Consider the following 27,196-nt stretch of genomic DNA (forward strand, 5'->3'; position numbering starts at 1 on the left):
TTCCCAAAGATGAGGCATTCCGTTTTTTTCTTTGTTGAGTTTGAGAGAGATGTCCATCATCCAGTCCGCCTTGTTCATCATGCATCTGTGGAAGTTACCTTTTGTGGTGGAGGTATCTTAGGACAGTGAGAGGATGAGCCATGTGCCATTGGAGTAGGAGATTGTTAAGTCTGTGTGATCTGACGGTGATGGCCATAGGGCTCATGTAGATAATGAAGAAGGTCAGGCTGAGGGACCAACCTTGGGACTCCACCGATTATTTTATTGGGTTCTGAGGTGAACGGTGGGAGATGGATCCTTTGGGTTCTGCCCATGAGGTACGAGGCGATCCATTTGAGGGTGTTTCCTTGAATCCTGATATGGTGGAGTCTGTCAATCAGAATCCTTCTACAAAGAACAAATTGACAATAACGCACACAACAGCAAGGAGCTCTTCATCATCATCACCAACCCCAAGTCCTGCTCTGACTACCCCCCCAATCGCAAGACCTCTGCAACTCCCTCGCCACCTTTTTTCACCGCAAGATCACAGACATCCATGGCAGCTTCGCACTGCCATCCCCCACCACCACCACTGCCAAGGGCGATGCCAACGCACCCATCCACACCACATCCTGAATGCCTGGACCCCCACCATCGACGAGGAAACCACCAAGACCATGAGAACCATCCACTCCGGATCACCCACCTACCCCTGCCCTCCCCATGTCTTCAATAAAGCCAGCCAAATCATCGCTCCCCAGCTCCGGACCATCATCAACAGCTCCTTCGAGACCGCCATTTTCCCGGAGAGCTGGAAACACACTGAAGTCAACGCCCTGCTCAAAAAGCCCAAAGCCGACTCCGAAGACCTCAAAAACTACCGGCCCATCTTCCTACACCTCTTCCCTGCGAAGGTCATCGAGAAGATAATCAACATCCAAGTATCTCGCTTCTTGGAGGACAACAGCCTTCTTGACATCTTCCAGTCTGGCTTCCGCAAGAACCACAGCACCAAGACTGCCCTTATCGCTTGCACCGACGACATCAGGAGCATGCTCGACAAAGGTGAAACCATTGCCCTCATCCTCCTTGACCTTTCCGCAGCCTTCACCACACCCTTCGCACACGCCTCCACAAGGCCGGTATCCAACACAGAGCCCTGGATTGGCTCACATCCTTCCTCTCTGGAAGAACCCAAAGAGTCCGCCTCCCCCCGTTCCTGTCTAAAGCCACCAAGACCATCTGCGGATTCCCCCAGGGATCCTCACTCAGCCCTACCCTCTTCAATGTCCACATGGCACAGCTCGCCAACATTGTCCTATTCCACTGCCTCAACATCGTCTCCTACGTAGACGACACTCAGCTCATCCTCACAAAGGACCCAGCAACCGCTAAGACCAACCTCCACACCGGACTTCACGCCATTGCCAACTGGATGGAAGCAGGCCGCCTCAAACTGAACTCGGAGAAGAGTGAGATCATCATTTTCGGCTCCAACAGATCAGCATGGGACAACTCCTGGTGGCTGCCTCTCTGGGTTCTGCCCCAATGCCCACCACCCACGCACGCAACCGTGGCTTCATACTGGACTCACTGCTCTCCATGCCCCAGCAAGCCAAAGCCATCTCACCCTCATGTTTTAACACCCTATGCATGCTTCGCAAGACCTTCAGATGGATCCGCGCCGAAACCAGACGAACGGTCACCCACGCCCTCGTCAGCAACAGGCTGGACTACGGCAACGCCCTCTACGCGGGAACAACGGCCAAGCTCCAGCGGAAATTCCAGCGCATCCAGAACGCCTCAGCACGACTCATCCTCAGCATCCCTCGCCACAAATACATCTCAGCTCACCTCAGAGACCTCCACTGGCTACCCGTCAACAAAAGGATAGTCTTCAAACTCCTGATCCACGCTCACAAAGCTTTCCACGATGCCGGACCTGCCTACCTCAATGAGTGTCTCAACTTCCACATCCCAACACGCCAGCTCCGCTCCGCCAACCTCGCTCTCGCAACCGTCCCCTGCATCGACCGGACCACAACCGGCGGCAAATAATTCTCCCACCTTGCCGCCAATACCTGGAACTCCCTCCCTGTCAACCTACGCCTGAACCCAGGACCTCCCGACCTTCAGGAAGCACCTCAGAACCTGGCTCTTTGATCAGTAGCACCCCCCCACCCAGCGCCTTCAGACCCTTCCGGGAGAGTAGTGCGCTTAACAAATTACTGATTGATTGATTGATTGATGGTATGGGTGATGGTGCCAAATGCGATGGACAAGTCCAGGAAGATGAGTGCTGCTGTTTCCCTGCCATCCAGGAGAGCTCTGATATAATCTGTGGCTGCAATCACGGCTGTCTTAGTGCTGTGGTTAGCTTGAACTCTAAATTGGGAGGGGTCCAGTAGGTTGTAGTTTTCTAGGTGTTGGATGAGTTGCTGGTTGATTGCTTTCTTGAGGAATTTTGCTGGGTTGGGAAGCTGAAATGGGCTACTAGTTCTTCAGTTCGGCTGGGTTGGTGGATGGTTGTTTCAGGAGGGGCCTCACTTCAGCGTGTTTCCATTCCTCAGGGAAGGATGCAGTGGTTATGGAGGTATTCAGGACCTTTCTGAGCTCGTCGCCGATTGTCTTGCTTCTGAGGTTGAAGTCGTGCTGGAGGTAGGGGTCCATGGGTGATCCCGAGTGCACGGAGTTCATGATAGAGATAGTGTCTTGCATGGTGAGGAGTTCCCAGTGGGTGAGAAGGTGTTCAGGGGTTGTGTTTGTGGGTGTGAGCTGGTTGATGCTGTCTGCAGCAGAGGGTTGGCGTTGGCAGTCTTCATAGATGGCTGAGATCTTGTTGTGGAAGAAGTCTGCAAGGTTGTTGCACAGTTCCTGGTAGGGAATGATGTTGTTTTTGATGGCTGCGGGATTGGTGAACTCCTTCATGATGGTGAATAGTTCTCTGCTGTGATTTGCGCTGGCTTTGTGGTCTTCTAATCCATACTTCTTGGTTTCTTTAAGGAGGCGGTGGTACTGCTGAAAGCGGTCCTGATGGTGCTGCGCTCTTCTTTTTCTTGCTACTCGCCGCTTCCTTTCAAGTTGTCGGCAGTTGCATGTGGTGGAGTTCAGTTCCTCGGTGAACCACCTTGATCTTTTGCTTTGTTCTTGGCTGTCTTGGTGATGGCGTCAGTGCATTCTTTGATCCACTGGGAGAAGATCTTTGCTGCTTGTTCAGGGTCATGTGTAGAGTCTGGGAGATGGGAGCAGAGCGTCATTCCACTGCTCTTCTGATACCTTTTTTCAGTCTCTTTGCATGAATCTGTGGGGCATGGTGCCGTGGTGGGTGAGTACTGAGTTGGTGAAGTGTACGCCGTGGTGCTCAGACCATGTAAGTGGTGGATGTACCTGACTGTTGCTGGAGGAGAAGACGGGGTTGAGCATGGGTCTTGAGATGTGGATAGGGTTGGTGATAAGCTGCCTGAGGTCGATGTTGCTCTTGCTTTCCAGGAGGTCGGTGGCGTTGGCGATGCTGCGGTCATTGAGGTGGAAGTTGTGGTCCCCTAGTCATATGTGGTGCTCAGAGTCAATTGCGTGTGGGGCGATGAGTTCTGAGATGGTGTTGGAGAAGCTGGGTCAAGGTCCTGGTGGTCTGTAGGCAAGGATGCCTCTGTTGGTGCTTTTTAAGTCTGTGTGGAGTCGGAAGTTAAAATGTTCCATTATCGGTGTCTGGTCGTGAGGGAATGTCGTGCAGCAGATGGTGTCCCTCTAGATGGTGATCTCACCTCTGTGCTTGTTGGTTCGGTCCTGGTGTGTTATCTTGTAACGTTCAGGAATGGCGGTGGCAATGTCTGGTGCAGAGGTGGGGTTTAGCCAGGTTTCTGTGAGCAAGATGACATCAGGGGTGAGGGTGGAGATCGTGTCCCAGACCTTGATGACTTGTTTATCGCGTGAAAGTGCATTGAGTAGGATGCATTAAAGTTGTGTTGCGATGGTCTCACTCAATGTGGCAGGTGCAGCTGTATTTGCGGTGTCGCTGATGTCATTGGATGTTTCAGTGCTGAAGGTGATGCAGCATTGCCGGCAGGAGAACGGTCCTCTGGTGGTATGCTGAGATATGCGGCAGCAGCAGTTGTTGGTGCGTCCAGGGCTCAGAGGTTATCAGCAGTGTATCTTTGTGAGGTCGCTGGTTGCGACCGCGCTTCAGCCTCCATTAGGTAGGTCCAAGGAGGAGGGAGGGGTGCTGAAAGGAGGTGGGCGAGCCTAGATGGGATGCGGGAAAACAGGTGGCAAGTGGGAGCGGCAATGGGGAAAAAATGATAAATAGTGAAAAAATAGGCAAAAAGGAGGAGAAAGCAGAGAGGGAGAGGAGGAGAAAGTGGTAAAAAACATGGCAAAAAGAACGCACTCCAAAAAATGGGGGTGGAGGAAAAAGCAGTAAGAACGAGGTAAAGAGGAGAAATCACTCAGAAAAATGGGGGGAAAGGAAGGAGAAAGCAATAAAAAACATGCAAAAACAGGAGAAAGCACTCAGCAAAACAGGGGAGGGAGCAGGAGAAAGCAGTGAAAATGAGGCAAAGAGAAGAAAGCACTCAGAAAAAGAGGGGAAAGGAAGGAGAAAGCAGCATAACGAGGCAGAAAGTAGGAGATAGCAATGCAGCAGCAAGGGAGAGCTGGGCCTGGGACCTGCATTTGGTCTCAGTGCTAGGAATCAGTGCAGCATTCATGTGCCTACTGAAGCTGCATTCTGACTGACCGATACATGCAGCTGCAGAACCAGCAGGTATGTCTGCTCCTTCCAAGACCCCATGGATAGATCCCATGGTTCTAACTGTGAGTTGTGTTTGTTTTAAAGGAAAACCGATCAGAAAAAGTTTTCTTTTTGTGTACAACATTGACATGATTCCCTACAAAAATACAAGAATCGAAGTTTAAGGCAGGCATGCTACTTCAAAGACTCATCTATTTGGCAAATTTCTGAAAGGAGGCTGTGGTGAACTTAAGAACAATGCACGCTTTCTCCAGGGCATGCCATTCATAATGAAAGATTGTGGATCATCAGTGACCTGTAGGCCTCAGCTCCCAGTGCCCTTCCCAACATTCCAATATTTGTGGTAACTCCTCTTAAACACATATCAGGATTATGAGTCCCATGGCAAACACAGTAAGTCAAGCCTCAAAATCCTTGTTATGCATAATTTTCAGAGCAAAACTGGTAATTGCTGTTATTTATCACATCCAATTAATAATGATTTCAGATATGGTTATTTGTACGATGCAGTACGTGACAATGCAATTACGCAGGACCCGTAATCAAGTTCCTAATATCCTTTTGCAAAACTGATGTTTGCAAGAGGTGATCTGTATCAGAAGGACTGACTGCGTGGTTTGGAATAACATTCACCCCCCTGTAAAGAGTGTTAGGTGTTAGAGAGGAACCTCTTCTGATGAAAAATAATTTCATTATTCCTCTTGTAGTAAGTGTAGATGACACTGAACAGTTTTCTATATGTGGAAAAAAAGAACACCTATGTAGCAAAATCATGTTTTTTTTCTTAAGACATTTGTAAGGTTTACCACCTTTGCACACAGCAAACATCTCCAATATGAGTATCTTTCTGTGGGGCTTTCCTTTTTTTTATAGAAATAAATGGGGATGATTTGGTTGCACGGTATTTATGGTAAAATAATTGTTTTTTTAATGCTTCTTCCTGAGATGCCCTTAATAGATGCAAATGCTATCAAATATATCTGCTGCTCTATGAAATAGCCATAAACATGAGTATAGTCAACTAGTAGGCTGAGGCTAGCTCAGGTCCTCTGTGAAGTAACACCTACTTTGTAAGGTGAGATGTCCATCATCTCTTCAAGATTTTTTTAAGGCTCATCGTGTAACAATCACTCTGACGTGATGCCCAGAGCTCTGAAGTTTTCCAGGTCCATGCGTGAGCAGCACATGCAATCCAATATTTTTATTTGCATTTCGAGATCTGAAGTCAGGATTTTAAAATGGGAATAGAAGAACTACAGATATTAGAATGTAAAGATAAAAAAAGAATGGACTGGTCGTGCGAATCAAGCATGGAGTTGGGAATCTTGAGAGCACAGGATGTTCTCAACGCACAGCCTGGTCCTCGTCAGTCCTAAGGTTCACCTCTTCACACTTACTCTCCAAAGTGATCTCCTGAGCGCAAAAACGAGTTTAGCCATTATCACTAGAATTACTTTGTGGCAGTCACTCACTAATAAGACGTCCTGAGTTGACTAGCTCAGCTTATGCTTTATCTGTTTCCAAAACTCACCCTGTGACAGTCGCTATCAGGCATGATCTCCTGTACGTACACCATGGGTTCCTCCAGAGTGTTCGAGCCTCTGCAGACCATCAATCCAAGGCTCCCTGATTTAGGAACGGAGATACTCTGGATCCCGGAGTCATTAGAGAAACTGCAAACAAGAGGACTGCATGTCAGCATCATACAGAGGATTCACACCATTCAGGTAGGAGTAACACACAAGAGAAGAGTGGCATTGCAAGCAAAGCAATCTGTACAGCAGCGACTCAAGGTTCCCAGTTCAAGGATTCATATCCATCGAAAAAACACAATTACTTCCGGAAACTTTAGGGCATATTCACAAGCCCCTAGCACCACTGGAGTGTCACTTTTTTTTACGCTTCGGTGGCACTGTGCCCTTTTCCATGTTTACAAGGTGGCATTAAGCCACTTTGCATGGCTTAACATCCCCTCGTAAATATGGGAACCCCCAACAGTTTTCTGCGGCAAAGGGGTGTGCAATAGATGTTGCTGTGGGCATTTCCGCGCAACACCCATTACTTTTGACACTGCCCCAGATTTGCAAGAAATTGTAAACCTGAGGCAGCACCAAAAACTAATGCCACCCCAGGTGTGGTGTTAGAGTGGCACCACGAGGAGAAATACTTTTTATTTCTCCCATGTTTTTGCTTTTTCTATGTGTGCTGCATTCTGCACCACAAATAGAAGTAACAAATCACCATTAATAATTGTTCATGTGCAGGAAGGGACACCTTCCTGCACATAAACAATCATTCATTGCAATGCAAGCACCCTTGCCCTATGGTGCTAGGGTGCCTGTGTTGGCGCTAGACAGCTCATTTAGTGCCAGCACTAGGGTAAACACAGTGGTGCGCCGTATTCTAGTAAACATGGCGCATCCCTGAGTTTAGGAAATTAAGCAGCTCAACACAGCAAAATTGCTTGCGGCACTGCGCTGCGCCATTTCTTTAAAAAAACAAAGATTGAGAAAATTATTGAAAATGTCAAATGCAGAATGTGAACCTTGGGAACCTGAGATACTCTTGCCATCGGTTCTAAAAAATTATAGATATTGCCATTTTACAGAAGCATAGTATATATTCTCCTCTCTTGTGATGTTGTTCCAGTGACAATAATTACATTCATCAAAAACAAGTTATATTTTTCATTGCAACATAAATCTTTTACATGTCTTCAAACTAACTCACTCCCTGAGTTTCTTTTGCGTCTGAGTTCAGTCGTGGCTCGCGAGAGTGAGAAGGGACAGGGCACTGCGCACACAGGGAGAGGGTATAAAAAAATGAAATTTAAAAAAAAAAGGAAAAAGAAAAACACCTCCTCCACCGTGCGCCGCTCCTCTGTCCCTAGTCACCGCTGCAGGCACAGGCTCCCAGCCTACCTTGTGGCCAATTCTGATGCTGCTTAAAGCAGGGTGCTCCGAGGCAGTCTGGGAGCCTGTGCAGGCTCTCTCAAGCCCAGCAACTGTGTTGCTGGGCTTCAGAGAGCCTACTGCTTATGTGTGTTTGGCGGCCCGAGACAGCCTACCAAACACACATTTGCTCTGAGGGGGAGTGCTGAGCCCCATCGCTGCTCTACCCCCGTGGCTCCTCCCCTTTAAAAAAAAAGGATGATAAACAAAATGTATTATCCTTTTCTTTTAAAGGTTTTGCAGCTGCGGTTGCTGGTGGGAAGGGCAACTCTCCTCCCCCCTAATAGAGAAGGCGACCCTGTCTGAGGCATGACTGAATTCACACAAACTCCACAGCATGATAAAGAGCATTTTTTAAACAACCTGTATCCACGAAGACAACCTTCCTTTACCTCTAAGACAGATCGATGACGGATGGGGTAAAAAAATAGGTAGGACCAATGGTGCACATTCCATCCCCCACCCTATGGATGGAATGTGCATCGAATTTGTCAGTCAAATGTAATTGTCTAAAAGTGATGTAGAAGGAACATGATTGCAAGGTATTTGAATGAGTACAGATGGTAAGGACCGGAACTACATCTCCTAGTTATCATTTGAGGAACTGGTGAACGAACGAGCATCTTGCAGGCATATATTTTGTATTAGGTATTTAATCCATTATACACTATAAACAAAATCACAAATTGTCCCTGTTCATCAACGAACATTTTTTTGCATTTATGAACAAGAAGAACCACATGATTAAATTCCAACGTCAAGTTTAGTTTTCAACAAAGCTGCCCTCAAAAAGCAAAGAACGACCAAATTGTAAAGCATAATGTCCATCAAGAGGACTTGACAAAATCAATGCTACATTCAGGAACCCATAATTAACTTCTCCTAGTGTAATCTATCCAAAAAGCTCTATTCAAGTTGTTTGGCACTGCAAGATACAGAGAATACCAGGGTACCCATCTCATAACTAATCTGCTTGAAGATTTTACAGGCCTTGGAACTCACTTCAAGGACCTTCTCCACAACTACCTTTGTGATTTCTCTTTTTCTTTCCTTCCTGCTAAGAAGCAATAAACTAATAGACTTCATCAACGTCTCTACCAGCTATCTAGGGATGCTTGCCCTCCACGTATCTTCAAGGAGATACTCCTCTGCACATTAATCCACAGGCATTATCAATTCATTCAGAACACTGGCAGTTTCTTTATTGACTTCAAGATTTTCTAAATAATGCCTTGACATTAAAGACCCCACAAATCATGAAAATGATGATGAAGGGACCCTTCTTGAGGACTCATTGAGAGAGCAGCCATCACTGAATCCACTGGCGTCTTCTAAGAAAAGAAAACACTTTCCACCACTTAGGATTTCCTGTATTTTCTTGCCACGTCACACAATCATCTTTAATTGGCATTTGGGCCGGCCAGAATGCACCAGTGAAACAGAATGAGGTTGCTGCTCTCCTATTTCTGAACCTTTCTTTGGTTCTGTATATAGTGTAAAACCCTACCTTAATGCAAAGACTTGGATACCTTGAATACACAGCCTGCCCTGGACTGGATGTCACAATACCACACACACATTTCAAATAACCTTCCTTCATTCCTGTACATGTTTCCTCTCTAGCACAGGCATTGTTCAAGTTCCAGAAAATGCCATAGTTGCACCCTTTCGTCTCAGTACCCCCCATATTCCTCTCTTTCACAATGCCAAATATTTAAATGTTTCCTGCTACAACATTGCATTAACACCCAGGTAAAGCTCAAACCGGAAAATCATTCATACCAAGACTTCTGTGACCTATGTTCCTAGATCTAAGCAATGAATCAATAGATGCCAAATAACCACCCAAAGCTCAAATCTTAGACTCTTTGAAAGCAGCAATCCTCACCTGAATAAACTGGTTACTGCACAACCCTATTTCCTAGAGGCTTTTGTAACTTGGACTTCCGCCCTCCTCCTCCAGCAAAGTGAGTACTCTTAGGGAAATCATGTACACTGACATCTCTCTTCTACCCCAAGTAAACCAAGTTACTGAAACATCATTCTAGCCATGATGTCCTTGCAATGCATTTTCTCTTATCTTGGGCTCCCCCACAGGACACTAGCTATTTCCATCTTGGAACTCTTCTGATTATAAAAGAAATGTACATTCATGTCCTAGTATTTGTCCGATGTGGACTACAACACACTCAGAATGCTGACACTAGGCAGCTTCTACATCTGATTCAACCTTTTCACACACTCTGAGTCAATCATAGAGGCACCCATGGGGCAGCCCATCTTTTTGCAATATAAATTCTATCCCTAGTGGCTTAGAGGGACCCACAAATTGATTGGTATCACTGATTAACATCCCCAGTTTTAGAGAGTGAAGTTCCACATCAGGGGGAAAAATGTCCATTATGTTGTAGGAAAAAAGGCCAAAATCTGGAACTCTTTTCCAACACGAATCGGAAACCTTCTGAGTCAAGTCAAATTCCAAAGAGCGGTAAAATGGGGTCATTCCCAACTGACTGCTCTCAGACCCTGAAATTCTCTGAACTGGAATTAGAAACACTCCTTTACCTGCAATTCTGAAGAGCTTTAAATATTTGGAAGTTGATGATCTCCTTCCCAAATGAGATGACCTACATCAGAGGCTCCACTCACAATAATCCATCCAGTGTAGGATATTAATGCCCAGGAGATGAGTTCCAACAAACCAGACTATCTACCTCATACTCTTCTGCTTCACTGGCAATAATAAGGGGCCAGCAGCAGGTCTGCAGGAACATATCTCGATCACCCTTCTTGCCCTTGCACATTACACCCAACATTTCCCAGCTCACACTAGTTGCATGAATGTGCTCTATAAATAATAAAGCACAATACAGAGCAATGCAGCACAACTCCTGGAGATGCCTGGTCGGTTTGATGTCCAGAGCTTGGTAGAGGTGATTTTCTTCATGAAAAATTCCTGCTGGTTCTCTGCTAGCAGTATAAATGTAGGATTTGGTTCTTCTACATCCTCTACAACATTTTGGAAAACATACACCACCACATCTACCATGGTATATAACTGTATCATATTTATTTTGTGTAGCCTTAAGGGATTCTTTAGTCAAAAGTGAGAAGAGAGTTATATCACCTACAATGCTTCAAGCTTTCTGGCCCAGTCAAGGACAATGAGTAAGAAGACATCCTGCCCTATAGTGCACAAATGTTCACAAGGAGTTCTAGCTACATTTCTGGTGGATGCTTGCCTACTGAAGTATGTTTATAGAAATCCATGGGGCACTTTATCCTTTTACTATACACTATCATCAAGAGCCTGACTCATGAGTGCTCCAGTATAGCACCTATCAATGGTAAAAGGGAAGGGGAAGATTTTTATTGCATCCATTGTTGTACATTTTCACATATCTCACATCATCCACTGTGAGTGGGTTATAAATGATAAGTTTGTAATGTAATACGTTTTCCAATAACTTTTTCTTTAGACAGCTGATGAAATTGTTCCAGGATCAGCAGAGATCTTAAATAACCACATGCATGAGGGATTTGCTTGCATGAGCAACTCTTTGAGGTGAATCTCTGGGCGCCTCCTGGTATAAGGCATCAGAAGTCACGTATCTGCTCATGCACCTGCTTCTTAGCCTGGCATTTTGAATCTTTAAATTTGAGCGGGCTAGTGTTTTTATTTGAACTTTCTGAAATTAAACCCATACAAACACTGCAAAATCTTTCCCACTGGGGCCCTTCTAAGCTGATAGGCCTTTCTGAGACTTTAGCATTCTTAGTAGTACGACATACACTTGTCTGTTTTACTCATTTGACAACTACTGTGGAGCTTATACCTATGTTGGGTAAGATTCGTACCTGTACTAACTGAACTGAAACTGACACAATTGCATGTAGAGACCAAGGCAACAGGTTCAGTCTCACATTCCAGTGCAGAAAACCCAACCACCCAAAAGTTCACTACTCAAAGCTTATATGTCGAGATGGTAGAACAGGCATTTTTGCAGACAGTTGAGTGAAACCTGACAAAACTCTGACGATCACTTACACCACTTGGCAAATTGTAATAACACTTTTGGCTTCTTGACCTCTTGTGTTTCCAGAAATAAAATATAAATTTAAACATGTTACATACACAACAATTAAACACTAAAATTGAAAATAAAAGTATGTCATGAAAACAAGACAAACTTTGGAGGTTCAAGTATGGTGTGGAAATGGTACTAAAAAAAACTCAATATAGAGTCCATCCCTACGCAGTAAGTAAGGAATGACTGTTCAGTGGCTGTGGAAACAGAATCTTACTACAATCCTTATGAAAGTGTTTGGAACTTAGGAGAAAATGGTCACTTCTGAAGCTACGTTCCTACAGACTTCAGTCCAGGCTCAGAAGTCATTCAAAGGAATATAAGTACGCCCTCTCCCCTCGTGCAAGTATAATTTTATTAGTTGGGTCTGCAGAGACGATCCCAAGCTTTTTCTGCTTCTAGCTTTTTATCTTTATTGTCTCAAGTCATATATTGAGTCCTTCATTTGCCCTGATTTGTCACAGGCCTTCATGACAAGCCCCACTTGATGCTGAATGCCTGCTATTACTGTCAATATGGATTTATGATGGATAATGGGTTAGCCCTTCCCTTAAAACACCTATGCAGCGCTCAGTCAAAGTCTTGTGACCCCAGGGCAAGGGTCCAAAAGAGACCGAGAGGGAAGGGCAAAGCAGGTCAAAAGGAAGGAGTGGCAATCAACCGGATGGCCAAGGTGCAAGTAGGTTACCTTGGGGTGCAAGTTATAGTTGTTTGAGTTAACCATAACTGCTGAATTTTTATGGTTTGTGCAAGGAAATTCAGAACCTAACTATAATGCACCTGTATCCTTTGTTTTTTTCAGTGAATTTCTATAGTTTTTTTTGTTAGCATGCACAGATGTAAATATAACCAGCGCCATGCACGGCCCTTGGCCTTCAGCTGTGGGCAGAATCAGGTTGGATGCTGTGGGTGGGTTTTTGTTTTCAATTTTTCTCTGGATCCGGGGATTCACCAGTGGATTTATGGATCCATGGATCTGACAAAAAAAATAATTGGGCAATTTTTTGCTCACAAGGGGTCCTGGACCCCTCTGTGTTCTATGGGGTCAGGATACCTGTATCCTGACCCCTTACGTGTTTTTGCACTCTTCTTTTCCCACCCCAAGCCGATCTGACAAACAAAATTATGGCTGTAACTTTTCTGTCAGGTTGCGGCCAGCCAATCAGGGCCTTTCTTTACCTTTGGATATGCTGCTCTGCGGCGGGTCCACATCCCTATATATCTATATTTTTAAACCTCTAATATCTGAGAAACTACTGAATGGGTTTTCACCAAATCACAAAGTGTGTTTTCAGGTCCAAGATCTAGCTTTCTTCCAAATTCGGTGTAATGCAATTCAGCAGTTGAGGTTGTAGTCTTGTTCAAAATTAATAAAAAAACAATTGACATAAAATGGGGAAAGTTGTTTTGGGACCCCCCTTTTCTCAGCCCCCTGCTTGACAGATCAACCCAAAACTTTATAGAAAGCAGCTGAACTGACCAAAGTATAAGTTTTGAAAAGTTAGTGAAGATTCGTCAAGCGGCACTAAAGTTATTGGAAGAACAAAAAACACTCCTAAAGTCCTAACTATAACTACCTAGTGGTGACTGCCACTAGTTAGTATATGTGTATGTGTGTGTGTGTAGGTGTGTATATATTTATATATATATATATATATATATATATATATATATATATATATATATATATACACATATATATATACGTGTCCCAACTATAACTCAACCTATGCATTGCAGGTTTCTCCTCAAAAATGTTACTGCAAATATTACATTGATATTATCAACAATGTTATCAAAGATGTAATGAGTGTTGCAGTATGCGGGGTAAGTAGCAGTGCATGGCGAAAGCAAGAGTTATAGTTACCTTAGGGCACGAGCCTAACTATAACATCCCTGTAACCTTTGTTTATTCCAGTGAATTTCTATGTTTTTTTTTAACGTAAAGTAATTTTAATTATTATACATTAATCCAGCCACCTCTGCACATGGCAAGGCCCTGCGGCACAACCCTAACCACCCAATCCCCTATAATCACCCATGAGTCAGATGAGTCAGAGTCCCAACATGGTTGCCAACACTTCCTGGTTGAAGTGGTGCCAGACATTCAAATCTCATTTTGAGATCTGTTGGGTCCATGTACCCCCCGCCTCCATAGATAAACATAAATCTTTTTTTCTTTAGTAACTCAAAAACTACAAAATGGATTTACACCAAATAACAAAAAGCACTCTTTCTGGACCAAGATCTAGCTTTCAGCCAAAATTTGTTGTATTTCTGTTCAGCAGTTCGGGCTGAAGTCCTGTTTACAATCCTTATGGGAAATTGCACGGGAAAAACGTGTTTTGGGACCCAAACTTTTTCACAGCCCCCACCTGACAAATGACGCCAAAACTTTCAAGACAGCAGCTGAAGTGAGTGGCAAACCAGTTTGAAAATTTAGTGAAGATTCATTAAATGGTGCCAAAGTTATTGCCGAAACAAAAAAGCTTTGTCTGTAGAAACTGAGCCCTAACTATAACTACCTATTGGTGACCACGAGTAGGTCATAATCTCATTGAAGGGTAGAAAGAGTTAATTGGCAAATGTGTGTGGCTAAGTGCAATTTCATTAATTCACTGGGAAGGTCCACTGGGGGGCTAAAACTTTAAATTAATACAATTTCACAATGGGCAGTTAATATATGTAATGGATTAACGAAGTTTATTGATTTTTGCTGGCCAAGTATCGACTTGAAGCTGAACAATAACGGCAACAGAATGGTATCAAATGCCCACTGGAGGGTGGATAAAATATGGGAAGGACCACAATTTCCACAATGCACTTTGGTGCTCATTTCAACATTGCCGCCCGCCAAGTTGAAACCGCCGGACGGCCACCAATGCGGGCGCACTCCCGCGGGGCCTAATTGGAGATCCCCGCTGGGCCACAACACGGGAGCTGGCTCCAAATGGAGCCGGCGGTGTTGAGACTGTGCGACGGGTGCAGTTGCACCTGTCGCGCTTTAAGCTCCACGGGGCCGTGGCAGGGCAGTGCCCCGCGACTCCCCTTACCGCCAGCCTTTTCATGGCGGTTCATACCGCCATGAAAAGGCGGGCGGGAGGGGGACTCGTAATCCCCTGGGCAGCGCTGCAAACAGCGCTGCCCTGGGGGATTTAAACCGCAGGGACCAATGTGGCGGGGAACCGCCGGTTCCGGCAGTGCGACCGCGGCCAGCCTGTTGGCGGTGCTTCCCTGTAATGAGGGCCTTTGTTTCCATTGGGGAGGCCCACAAGGGAGCCAAAATTACAAAAGTTGCAATTTTACGAGTGGTCATCAGATTGCCAGACTTCCTTTGAGGAAGGGCATGAGACCAAAACATGCTAGGACTGTTGATACAACTTCAAAGATTAAATGTCACATACCATTGCAGCCGTGAGTGCTACTACTTTCTTTCTTAATGAAGGAGCCTGCTATATATATTCACAAGTGTTTCAGGTTTTAACTAGTAAATAAGAATAAACTCACCAACTTTAGCCTTTAATACAGCTTGCCTAGAGCCATGAGTCACAAGAAATAGATCTTAAGAGCTATGGTAAAAAGCTTTGCTCTGAAATGCATGGGTACGAGTAGACTTTGGAGATAGATTGTGTGTTCAGACACAGAGTGTCAGTGATCTGTGAACTTGGTTATGGATTACTTGCACAGATACCTACAGGTCTGTAGTCACAAATGGCTCTCGTCGGAATATGGTAAACTGAGTTTTTTAATTAAAGTGTGTGCACACTTGTTTATGTAATCCCATCTCAATGCTTCATAACAGTGCCCATATTTATGAAGCATTTGTGACACAAGGAATCCCTTCCCTGCACAAAAACAGTCCTACCTGTAATGTAGGCACCCTTACACTATGGTTCAGAAATGCTCTATATCCTTGTAAATAGGTAGCATTTCTGACTTGTCCCTTTTACACAACACAGTGCAGCAACTTTGCTTGCTGCCCTGCATTGTGTGACAGTTTAGTAAATATGCCCGCCAGGTACTTACCTTTTAACAATGGTTTTGCAGGCTGATGGTTTTATACAACTGTCATCTAGTGGGAGGGTGACCAGATGGCTTGGTTCTTTCCAGACAGTCCAGATTTTTCAATACCTGTCTTGTTCTCACAACAGGTTTAGGGTCCCCAGGCTCTCCCTTTTTAACATATATGTATGACCTCGGGGGATGGGGTCTCCCAGGGCCTAAAGATGCTAGGGGTGTGAGGCTGCATCCCCCTCCTATAAAAAATAAATAAAAGACGGGGTCCCCAGGGCCAGGCACTACGGCCAACCCTTCGCCGCACCTGGCTGAAGGCTGTGTGCAGCGTGGAGTTTGCTGCGTTGGAGGGGGAGTGGTTGGCTGCATTTACGTATGGTAACTGACGAATTTCTGCGTTTTCTTTTTTTTTTCTTTTCAAAATGTTAATGTTCTCACTGACATATTACCCTAAATATAATGTTACTTAAACCTTTGTTTTTTTTCATTCAACTTCTAAGGTTTTTAAAAAGCTTTTTTAAAAACAGATCTTTTTTAGGCCCAGGCATACAACTCCACTCTGCTGGTGGAGTTTGTAGAATTTTAGCACGTTACAAATCTGGCATTGAGCGGAGTTTGTTCGTGCATGCAATGTTGGGTTTTGGTGCTCCCTTGTGAGCGCCACAATACACCCAGGCCTCCAGCAAACGCAAAATCACGCTGCGTCGCGCTGCACGTGTAATACTTTGCATTTATTTGCACTGCCTCCAGCCACAACGGCGACCAAAAGAGCCCCGCTTGCGAATGCACGTGGAGTACATTTTCTACTCCAGATACACCTAAAGCTGGTCAAAAAAGTGTTTTTAAGGTGGCTTTTCTTTTCCAATAGACCCTTCAAGTTGTTTGTTAGATTATGAAGCCTTTTTTTTCTCAAACAGGAAGGAAGTGCGCTAGAGACTCCACCTTCCTGTTCCTGTTCAGCAGGCTCCTCCCAGTGCTTTGTCCATCTCCTGGTCACTTTTCACTTGGATTTTAAGGTGGAAAGATAACTCTGTCTCCTAGATATACCTTTGTATTTAAGGACTTTGTTTTTATGAAATCACATAAGTAAGTTCCAAAACTATTGAATAAGATTGTTTGTTTACTTGAGCATGCACCAATATTTCTTTGTACTTTAATTTGCCTTCACAAATGCATAGTGGTGGGTGGCCTGGAGTTTAGGTATGGGCCTAATTATTCATTTTGCATTTCATTGATTTTTCATCTTTTGACAAGGAAAATTGTTGCACAGCTCAGTATCTGTCCTTTTCTACATGTTTACCATTTGCAAAATTATTTTACTATGTGGCCTAGATTTCCAAAGGGCCATCTAGCCAGTAGGCCCAGTACTAGTAGTCATCAGTGCATGATATAAATATTACAGTGGTATATGGTTTTAAAACGTGGGCCATTTTGTGTAGTCAATGTCCATAGTCTTGGGTTCTTTGTTTGCCATGCCTCCTTGTTCGCAATTGTTTGTTTGACCATGTGGCTGACAGCCATTTTCTGCATGCAGCCAGTGTGTCTTTGCCATAGGCTTGCATGGGTTCTTCTTTGTTCTCCTTGCTCCTTGTTGTTGTTCTTGGACCATGTGGCTGGCAGCCATTTTTTGCATGCAGCCAGTGTTACTTTGCCATAGGCTTTCCTGTGTTCTTTTTTGTTCCCCATGCTTCCTTTCTCCTTTAGTTATTTGACCATGTGACTGGAGGACATTTGGTCCATCCAGCCATCGCCCTTTTGCCATAGGCTTTCATGTGTTCTTTGTTCCCCATGCCGCCTTGTTTCTTGCTATTGTTTGACCATGTGCTTGGTGGCCATTTTTTTCCATCCAGCCAGTGTCCTTTTGCCATAGGATTGCATTTTTTTTTCTTTGTTTCCCATGCCTCTTTGCTCCTTGCTGTGGTTGTTTGACCATGTGGCTGGAGGACATTTTTTCTATCCAGCCAGTGTCTCTTTGCCATAGGCTTGCATGTGTTCTTTGTTTGCTATGCCTCCTTGATTCATGTTGTTGTTTGATCATGTGCCCGGCAGCTATTTGTGCATGCAGCCAGAGTTCCTTTGCCATAAGATTACATATAAACATAGTTAACTATTGATCGTTTATTTTATATTTTAATTTTAATTTTCCATTTTTTATTTTAATTTTTTATTCTAGTTTATATGTATTTTTTATTTTTTATTTTAGTTTTTATTTTATTATTTTTTCTAATTTCTTTTTATTTTATGTAGAAAAACTTTCAGAATTTTTCAGTTTTTAAAGTTTTTATTTCATTTGATTTAATTCTGCATTTTGCTGTGTGCCATCCACATCCATCCATCCACCAAAGGCAGACAGTCAAAACTACAGCGTTCAGTTTCTTTAGGTGTATAATTAATTTCCTCCTGGACACCCTGGCTGCGGCGCACTGCAGACAAATCACTACAGCATAATTCATTTTTGTAATGATTATTCCATTTCCCCCTGACCACCTCGCCACCATAAGTTTTTTTTAAGGATTATTTAATTTACTTGTGCACTTCTCTCAGACTAACACAGGTGTCTCCTTTAAAACAGATTGAGATAAAGCAATCAGCTATATATGGAAGTTGTGCTGCCTGATTTGAAATGAAATTTTGTGGTGTGGTGGTGTGGTTTGACTTTACAATGTTTGAATAAATTGGTATTTATTACATAAGTAACCAACTGCACTAAGATTGCATTTTTCTATACTATTTCAACTTGCAACAATGCCACGTTTCACTAACTACATGTTTTTCTTTCTTGGTTGCTTTTAGGTACACAAAAACAGAAGAGACGTCACATCACTTTCTTTGGCAGTACTGCCAAAGAGAAGGCCTGTACAGTTAAGTCTTCAAATCTCTTCTGCTTGTGCAGCTTAGTGCCACTGCCAACTGAGAGCTTTAAGATAGCCCCAAAGAAAGTTGCAACCAAGAAAGTGGTCATGGAGAAGAAGCAGCTTTCCACCAGTGGTGTGCTGACTGCAAACTTTTTCGGGAGACGTGTGCCTGTCACACTGGCCTCCAGGGAAGAACCTGGGAGCAGCACGCCCACATCTACAGTACCACCTCAACCTAAGCTCAAGACCATGTCTGTCAGTGACAAGCAGTGACGTTGAATTGGATTTGTTCCTTTCACAAAGTACTACATAATCAATTCAGGAAACAGAGCAAAGTGGACAGCAGCCGCACCGAGCAATAGCAGATCTTCCTGAAATTGGAGCAGAACAGGAGGTCGAGCTTCCTACTGAGAAAGAACCCAGATCTCCAGCCAGAAAAAGGAAGGGTACTACTCCACCATCTTCTCCAAGCACCACTTCTGATGACGATGATTAGGACATGAAGTGGACACCAGCAGAGTCCAGCAGACCCAAGGGAAAAGAAAAGTTCCAGAAATTTAAGAAAAGTTAGTGCCGCCTTTTGACATACAGACACAGCTTTGAACTTGTGTCTTCTGATATTGAAATACATTGAATCGAAGCATGTGTCTTGGACATAGTTCGGTTGGTTAAACTATGGGTAAATACGTTATTATGAATTCACCTTCTAGAACTAAATGCTTATAATTTTTTGTACTTTGCCATAATGTATATTTGGATGTTTTTTGTTGTTTGCTCTGTCCAGATGTGCACAAGCAAAACACTCATAATGTAAATTACTATTGGAACTTGGAGACTCCTTCTTGGGTGAATATGGAACCCAACATTGTGTCAAATTAAGACTTTGAAAAACAGATTTTGAAAAAATATATAATGTTGGTTTATTTGCAACTTGTGGGCCCTTATTTTGTGATACATATAGCTTGGAATATGCGCATTTTTGACAAGTTTTCAACTTTTCCCTTAGTGTTGTGTTCCATTGGAATTAAGATGTATTTATGAACAGAAATAAGGTACATCTAGAACTTTCATTGCATGGGACACTATGGTTGCATCATAATTGCATCTCTCACGCCAGTATAATAATACAGCATGTTTTATGGGATATGGGATCACTAAGAATCTCTTCTCTAATTCTTTATCTATTTTCTAAATGGACTTGTGGGTGTTGGAGTACTTTTCTGTATATGTCTTTTTTATATGTGTTTGGTATTGTGATTTTGGGACACAGTGTTATTGGATATTGGATTTTAAGATGATTTTTACATCTGGTGGTCTTAATATTAATGGTCTTAGTAACAAGTTGTGAGTTAGTAGGCATGTGGAACAGGTTGTGTAATACTATCTTTTTATGTTGACATTCAATCAGCCTTGAGAAAGTCCTGGAATGGGGTTGAAACACATGTCGGCTGAAGTTTACATTGATTGGCTGAGAATTCATAAAGATTGAATACCAGAGACCTGCTGTTGAATGAAATTCTATATGAACGGATACTTACTTTCTAAACTTTGAAAAATCATGTAAATGTATGAGATTGTATAAATTATGGATGCATATATTTATAAATGTTTTTTGTAAAAAGTATAATCTAAGATAATAACAACTAAAAATGTCGTACACCCATTTGTCTATGTATTGATTTCTTATTAATCCTCTTATTTAATATGCTTACTTAATGCAATTACTCAGGTGGCTATAACTACCATTATAGCTTGATGTGAAAGAATGGAGTTCATGGTGTGCTCCAGTATTTTTTTGTTTTTGCTATTAACAAGAAAGTACTTCTTCCCAGTTTGGGACATTTTTAGGATTAGCAAACAGGAGGAGAACATTGCGATATGCTCCATTTGCCACACAGGTGTTCTCCGAGGTAAGCCTGGTTCACATTATTGTACTGGACGCCAGATAACCCATATGAAAAAAAAATCACACAATCCGGTGGGAGGAGCACTAAAAAAAATGCTGAACATGGTTGCAGTGGTAAAGGTGAGGAGAGCTGGGAATCATCAGCTATAATTGGTCAAATCACGGTGGAAGGTGAGGAAGAAGAGGATAACATCCTCACGCAAAGCAGCCCTGTCCCCATCAGTGCACAAGAATCAGCCACCTCAGTGACCTCACAATGGCACAGGAAGACTGAGTCGGAATGGAACACTGCGGCATATGGTTACTGCACCCTGATACACATTGAGTCTACCACCACCTACATGTCAAAAGTAGCCCACGTCAGTGGCCACAGAAAAGAAGAAAATCCAGGCTACAATTACAGGCATGTTTAGGCAGGAGGGGCCCTATGACCGCAACCCCTCAATGGTACATTTGTACAATGGAAGGCTGACAAAAATCTTAGCGCTGGACCGCCTCTTTTTCTTTAGTGGAATGAGTAGGATTCTTAGAGTTTGTGGCAGCCAACTGCCCAAAATTGAAGGTTCCAAGTTGGACCTATTTTGCCTGAGTTACTGTTCCAGCACTGCATCACTGTCTGCTACAATTGACTAGACATTCTTTGCAGCAAGGTGTTGTCCACACTATCTACCTGGCGACAGACATGTGAACCAGTTGTCAGGCTACTGATTACATGTGCATCACTGCACACTGGATCTCTTTTGCTGCGGTAAAGCAAAAGCTATCTACAGGTCTGGTCTCTGAAGAAATGTTTAAGAGCGTTTGGCGGCATGCAATAGTAGCAATGTACACCATGGAGAAATCACATACAGCTGCAAACATCTTGGACAAATTTAATAGCAAGGTGTCTAAATGACTGTGACCCAGAATTGGATTTGTTGCCACCAACAATGGCAGTAACATAGATAAGGCCATGGCAGACGGTGGCTATTTTAGGGTCCTGTGTTTGACGCACTGCATCACCCTGATTGTGTAAGACTCTTTTTTTTAAATACACATAGCAGCATACTGACCACATGCAGAGAATCTATACTTGTTTCAGCCATTCCTTTAAAGACTGGAATGCACTTGCTGATAAATCAGTGTGGTAACAGAGTTAAAGCAATGATACAGGAGGTGCCAACAAGTTGAAACTCAACCTATTATATGTTGGAATGTCTATTTGAGCAGTAAAAACAGATCAATGGCTGTCATTATTTTTTGTGTTGTAATTATTTATTGAAGAAAATCCAAATACATTAGCTCCAGTACAAACCGCAAAATAGGGCAATGACCAAAACGAATGATAACCATAATGTAGTGAGTAAGAAGGAAAGTAAGGTAACAGGAAGGGAAAGGGGAGCACATGAGAGTGATGTGGAGAAATATGGTGAGTAAAATTGAAATAAGAATAGAGTAAGGGACAATAGCATGGGAGGGTGGGGATATTGCAAGAGACATTCTTGGAGGTGGGGTGGGGCCAGAGGAAACCTAAAAGGCATGGTTAAATGCGTGTTGCATATCTGATTCTCAGGAGAAAGCGGGATCAAAGTGATCATGAGGGGGAGGCTGCGGAAGTGGCAGAGAAGAAGCAACAATGGAGCAGTGTACTAACAGTGGGACATTTGAGGAGATGGAAGCAAGGGGAGAGAGGGAGTGCCGCGGGCTCTGTAACTGCTTTGGGGAGAACGTAGGCAAGACAGATGTGGATAGGGCCTCCATATGGGTCCAGTGGAGGAGGAGGAAAATAGGGGATGGGTCTGGGGCCGGAGGGGAGGTGGCTGGAAAGGAAGGGGAAGGCAAGGAGAGAAAGTAAAGGAGGGGAAAGTAAGGTAAAGAAAAAAAGAGGGGAAGGAGCGGGACAGTGGGGTGGGGGAAACCGAGGGACGGGGGAGATGGCCCATCTGGGGGGGGGAATCAAGGGGTGTGTCGGGGAGCTGGGGTGGAAGACGCCAACCGCAATGTTTATCCATGAAGGGACACAGGTTGCCATGTGCCTGTGGAGCCATCTCGGATAAAGGGTGCCCATGTCTGTTGGAATAGCTCTACTTGGTCCTGTTGTTGATAAATGACACGTTCATGGGCTGCTTTCTGGGCCATCCCTACTGTCCATTCCTCTGGCAATGGCAGCATAGGAGAGCTCCAGTGTTGGAGTATGCAAATTTGGCCATTGTGAGTGCCGGTGTGAGGGCAGTGGGTAAAAGGTAGCATTGTGGGTGGGTTAAGCCTGGAAAAGAGAGTCTTTGAAACCCCCATGGAGGCTCCCAGGGTACCACCAATCGCCAACCAGAAATGCTGAACTGAGGGGCATTCGTATATGATATGGGTGAGGTCGCAACGAGTAGCCAGGCATTGCCATCAGTTCCCATGTAGCAGCATGCCCGCCCTATGGAGTTTCACTGGCTTTCAGTGTCACTCATGTAGGGTTTTGAAGAGCCAAAATTTTAGGTGGGCTTCCCGTGTGCCCCTGCCCAGTGCTTCAATAATATCCGGCCAGTCCTTTTCCTCAACTTCTATCTGTAGTTGGGATTGCAATTTGTTGCAGAGGGTGTCCATAAGGGGTTGCAAGAAGAGGTGACACGTGAGGACCTGACATTACCCCCCTAGAAACGACCTCAGGTAGGACACCACGGGTGATACAGGAAAGGTCCAAGGGTGGGTCCCATAAAGCACCGTAGGCATTGCAACAGTTGAAGGTCCTGCGATGCCTGGTTTGGAGGGAGGCCAAATTCCTCCTGAAGGCGTCCGAACGGTTTCACAGCACCATTGACAAGGATCTGGTCTAGGCCAGTTGTTCCCAACCCGTGGTCCGGGGATGCCCAGTGGTCCGCGAAGCCTCCCCAGGGGGTCCGGAACTGCTTAGAAAATAAAATAATATTAACAGATTAGGTCCCAGCTTTCAATAATGACTCAGTGGGGGGTCACTGGAATGCAATAAACATTCAGTGCGGTCCTCAGGCTCCAGTAATGATAAAATGGGGGTCCACAGAAGTCAAAAGGTTGGGAACCATTGGTCTAGCCTATGTATGCCTGACATGCACCAAAGTGTCCAGCCAAGTGTCTTTCCATCGATGCGTAGGCAGTCGTTACCCCAAAGGAGTGGCGATAGGGGTGTACACCAAGAAGACAATGGGCCCTGAGCCAAGATTTATGCATAGCTTGGAGCGTTGGGTTTAACTGGGTGGGGTTGTGGTCCTGTATAAGGGGTCGAGGTTACCAAGGCCAGAGAGTAACTCTTCAGTGGAGACCCACTGCAGCGGGTCTGGCGTTTCAGGTAACAGGTACGCCAACTGCGAAAGGTGGAGGACCAGTGTGTAGTGCTCTATCAAATGGAGTCCCATAGCTTCATGGGAAAGATGTGTCATGAGCTTGGCAGCCGCTAAACTGGGTTGGGAGGAACCCAATGCAAAGGCTCGGATTTCTGCATCTCTAAAACGTAGGGTCCCAAGAGGCATCAATATAGGGAGCATGCCCAGTATGTATGTTTATCGTGGTAATGTGACCATCCGTACTGCCTGTACTCTGCTCCACATGGACAATCCCAGATGTGACCACTTCGCAAAGTGTTGACTCATACGAGTATTCAGGGGCCCTAGGTTATCCAACATAATGTGGTCCAGCCCTCTGCTAACTAGAATACCTAAATACTTAAAACAGCACTGTCTCCATCAGAAGGGATAGCCCTGGATGGCTGCCCTTGCCATGACTGTCAAGAGGGGCAGGGTTTCAATTTGCCCCAGTTAACCCGATAAGCAGACAAGGGTGCAAAATTGTCTGATTTGGAAGAGCGCCGGCAGGGAGCTATGAGATTCTGCAGATTGAGTAGGATGTTGTCTGCATAAAGGTAAAGTTTAGACATCCCACCCCTGAGGGGTGTGCCTGCAAGGAGGGGAATTGGCGAATGGTTGCCGCCAAGTGTTCCAAAGCCAGCAAGAACAAAAGTGGCAAAAGCAGTCAGGCTTGTCGTGTTCCCCTTTTAATGGGGAAGGGATTGGACAGGAAGCTGCCACAATTAACCTGGGCCTTTGGGGGATCATATAATAGTCAAATTCTGGCTATGAATTGATCCCGGAGGCCGAAGCGGTGCAAGGTAGTGAATAGGTATGTCCAATCTATGCGAACGCACGCCTTTTCGCAATCAAAGGACAGTGCTAGGGCTTCCTCTGGCAGATCCCTGGCTTTCCAGAGGTCATGTGAAAGGGTACGGAGATGATTTCTAGAAGTGTGTCCCAGCACAAATCCCACTTGGGCATTATGTATCAGGGACTGAATGACCTTACGGAGGTGGGCGGCTAACACACTGGTAAGGATCTTGATATCGCCATTCAGGAAAGAGATGGGGTGATAACTACTGCACAACAGAGGGACCTTCCTCGGTTTGATGAGGGCAGCTATGACTTTCCTGTTGGAGATGGGACCCAAGGAGCCCACCTGTGCAGCCTCAGGGAATGTTTCATGGAGGCAGTTGGAGAGCTCACCAGCCCACTTATAGAATTCTGTGGCAAAGCCATTGTCTCCTGGTGCCTTTGGTATGGGAGTTTGGAAATGGCTTGCACAATCTCCACTTTGCTGATGTCACCCTTGAGGAGGGCCCTTCCCTCTTCAGATAGGCTGGGTGGCCGTGTGATTTCCAGGAACACCTCTACCTGTTCAATGTCAATTGCTGTTTCAGGAGTGTAGAGTGTACAATAGAAGGCTGCAAACTCATTATCTATGATTTGTGGGTGAGTGAGGAGCGCACCATTCGATGAGTGGATGGCAGGGATTGGCTGCCCTGCCTCCATTTGACATACTTGGGCAGCCAGAAGGTGTCTAGCTTTTTCCCCTTGTTTGTAGTGTTGGCCTTTCAGATGCAGTAGCGCATGCTCCACTCTAGACGTGAATAGGTAATTGAGGACCCTGTTCAAGACGTTGACGGTTGGGTAATGTGGGGTGAGCCATGTAGTGATGGGCGAGCGATGCAATCTCAGTTTCTACTTCTTTTTGATATTCCACTCTTTGTTTATTAGCCAGTGCTGCATCTCACATCATTTGCCCCATATAGTTGCCTTTGCTGCTGCCCACAGTACCCTCTGGGTTGTGACCGAACCCTTACTTCTAGGTAGGTGGAGATCTGCGTCCTCAATTGTGATTTGCTCTGAGGGTGAACGTTAGTGTTGTACCGGTAACCGCCATGGTTTACGGCCCGGTGTGATAAGACCTAAATTGACAGACAAGATGACTGGAGCATGATCAGAAAGGCCAGCAGCGAGGACTCGGGAGTCCTGGACTTGGGCCACCAGTCTTTGCAGGAAATAATCCAAACTTCATTGTGTGCCGTGTACGGATGACAAAAATGTATACTCTCTGTCCGCCGGGGTAACAAGTCTCCAGTGGTCCACCAGGCTGTGGTCTAAGATCACATACCCTAGCAGGGCCCTCTCTGGGTTATTGCTTATGTCCAGTGGTCCTGTTCTGTCTAGTACTGCATCTCGGGCGAGGTTCCAATCGCCTCCAATTAAGTACTGCGAGACACCGATCTCAATGAGGAGACAATTGAGTTGGAGGAAAAAAGATGGTCTGGGGCACGTGGGTGTGTATACGGAGCCAACACAGAACGTGCTGTCCCCTACCTTTAGTTTGGCAAAGGCATATCTGCTGTTCATGTCAGACCATAACTTAACAATGGTGACGAGCAGTGTTTTTCAGAATAGTATCGCCACCCACCATTTCCTGGTCACCCCATGCCTCTACGTTGTCTCGGGCGAGCAACTACTGTATATCACCTTCCCCACCCAATCTTGGTGCAGTTTTTCAGATTCAAGGCCATTGAGGTGCATTTGTTGCAGTAGGGCCACATCTGCCTGCTGCGATTGGAGGTAGGACAGCACCTTCTTCCGCTTCACATAGTGAGTCAGCCCATGAACATTCCACAAGAGCACTCAGAGAGGATAGAGGGTAGGACAAGCTAAGGTAACTATATCCGAGGAACGGGGGTGCTGCATAGGGGAGGGGACAAAGGAGGGAGAGGCTGAGAGGGGGGATAACAGGGGAGCAGATGGGGAAGAAGATACAGCAGCAAAAAGAAATATAGAAGGAAAAAGGTTTAGAGCGAGACAGTACCAACTGGCACGGTCCAGCAGAGGGAGTTAGGGCCGCAGCAAGGATGCAGAGGGAGAGGTGTATGAAAGGTGGCAGTTGAGAGTAACATGAGAGGGCGTAGGGGGTTGGGAAGGCTAGTTGGGAGCCCGGCACCAGTCTAGGGGAAAGCTCCAAGGGTCTGGGTCTGTGAACTGCGGGTCCAAGCTGGTGGAGCCAGCACACCAGACGGGATCCTCGGGATGAAGGTTGGTTGCAGATGGAGAAGACCATCAAGGGTCAGTGCAGGGAGGAGGGGTGGGGAGGATCAGGCAATATTTGAGGGCTAGGAGGTAGGCTACCAGAGTCTACAAACCTATTTGTGACAGCACAACCCATGAACCTCATGCACATCAAACCAGGGTGAACATGTAAAACAGGCAGGTTTTGCGTGGCATTTTCAAACATCAGTTAAGCAGAGGAACCAGTATCAAAGAGAAGCAGGCTCACCTGACCCTGGCAATAGGAGAAGTAGAAGTGAGGGGGTGGAGGGAGGGGAGCCATGGGGTGGTGAC

At 45.0% G+C, this 27,196-nt stretch overlaps 1 protein-coding gene across 1 annotated transcript in view; it reads right to left on the reverse strand.

Annotated features, from left to right (window-relative positions):
• The window catches only part of LOC138262426 (partitioning defective 3 homolog), a 1,341,057-nt gene that overhangs the window by 21,055 nt on the left and 1,292,806 nt on the right, over positions 1-27,196 (reverse strand). The window contains exon 8 of the mRNA XM_069212326.1: positions 6,264-6,405. Within this exon, the coding sequence (XP_069068427.1) occupies positions 6,264-6,405 (142 nt within the window). The remainder of the gene's footprint in view (positions 1-6,263; positions 6,406-27,196) is intronic.

This window comes from Pleurodeles waltl, chromosome 10, assembly GCF_031143425.1.
Source record: "Pleurodeles waltl isolate 20211129_DDA chromosome 10, aPleWal1.hap1.20221129, whole genome shotgun sequence".
In the NCBI taxonomy this organism is placed as follows: domain Eukaryota; kingdom Metazoa; phylum Chordata; class Amphibia; order Caudata; family Salamandridae; genus Pleurodeles; species Pleurodeles waltl.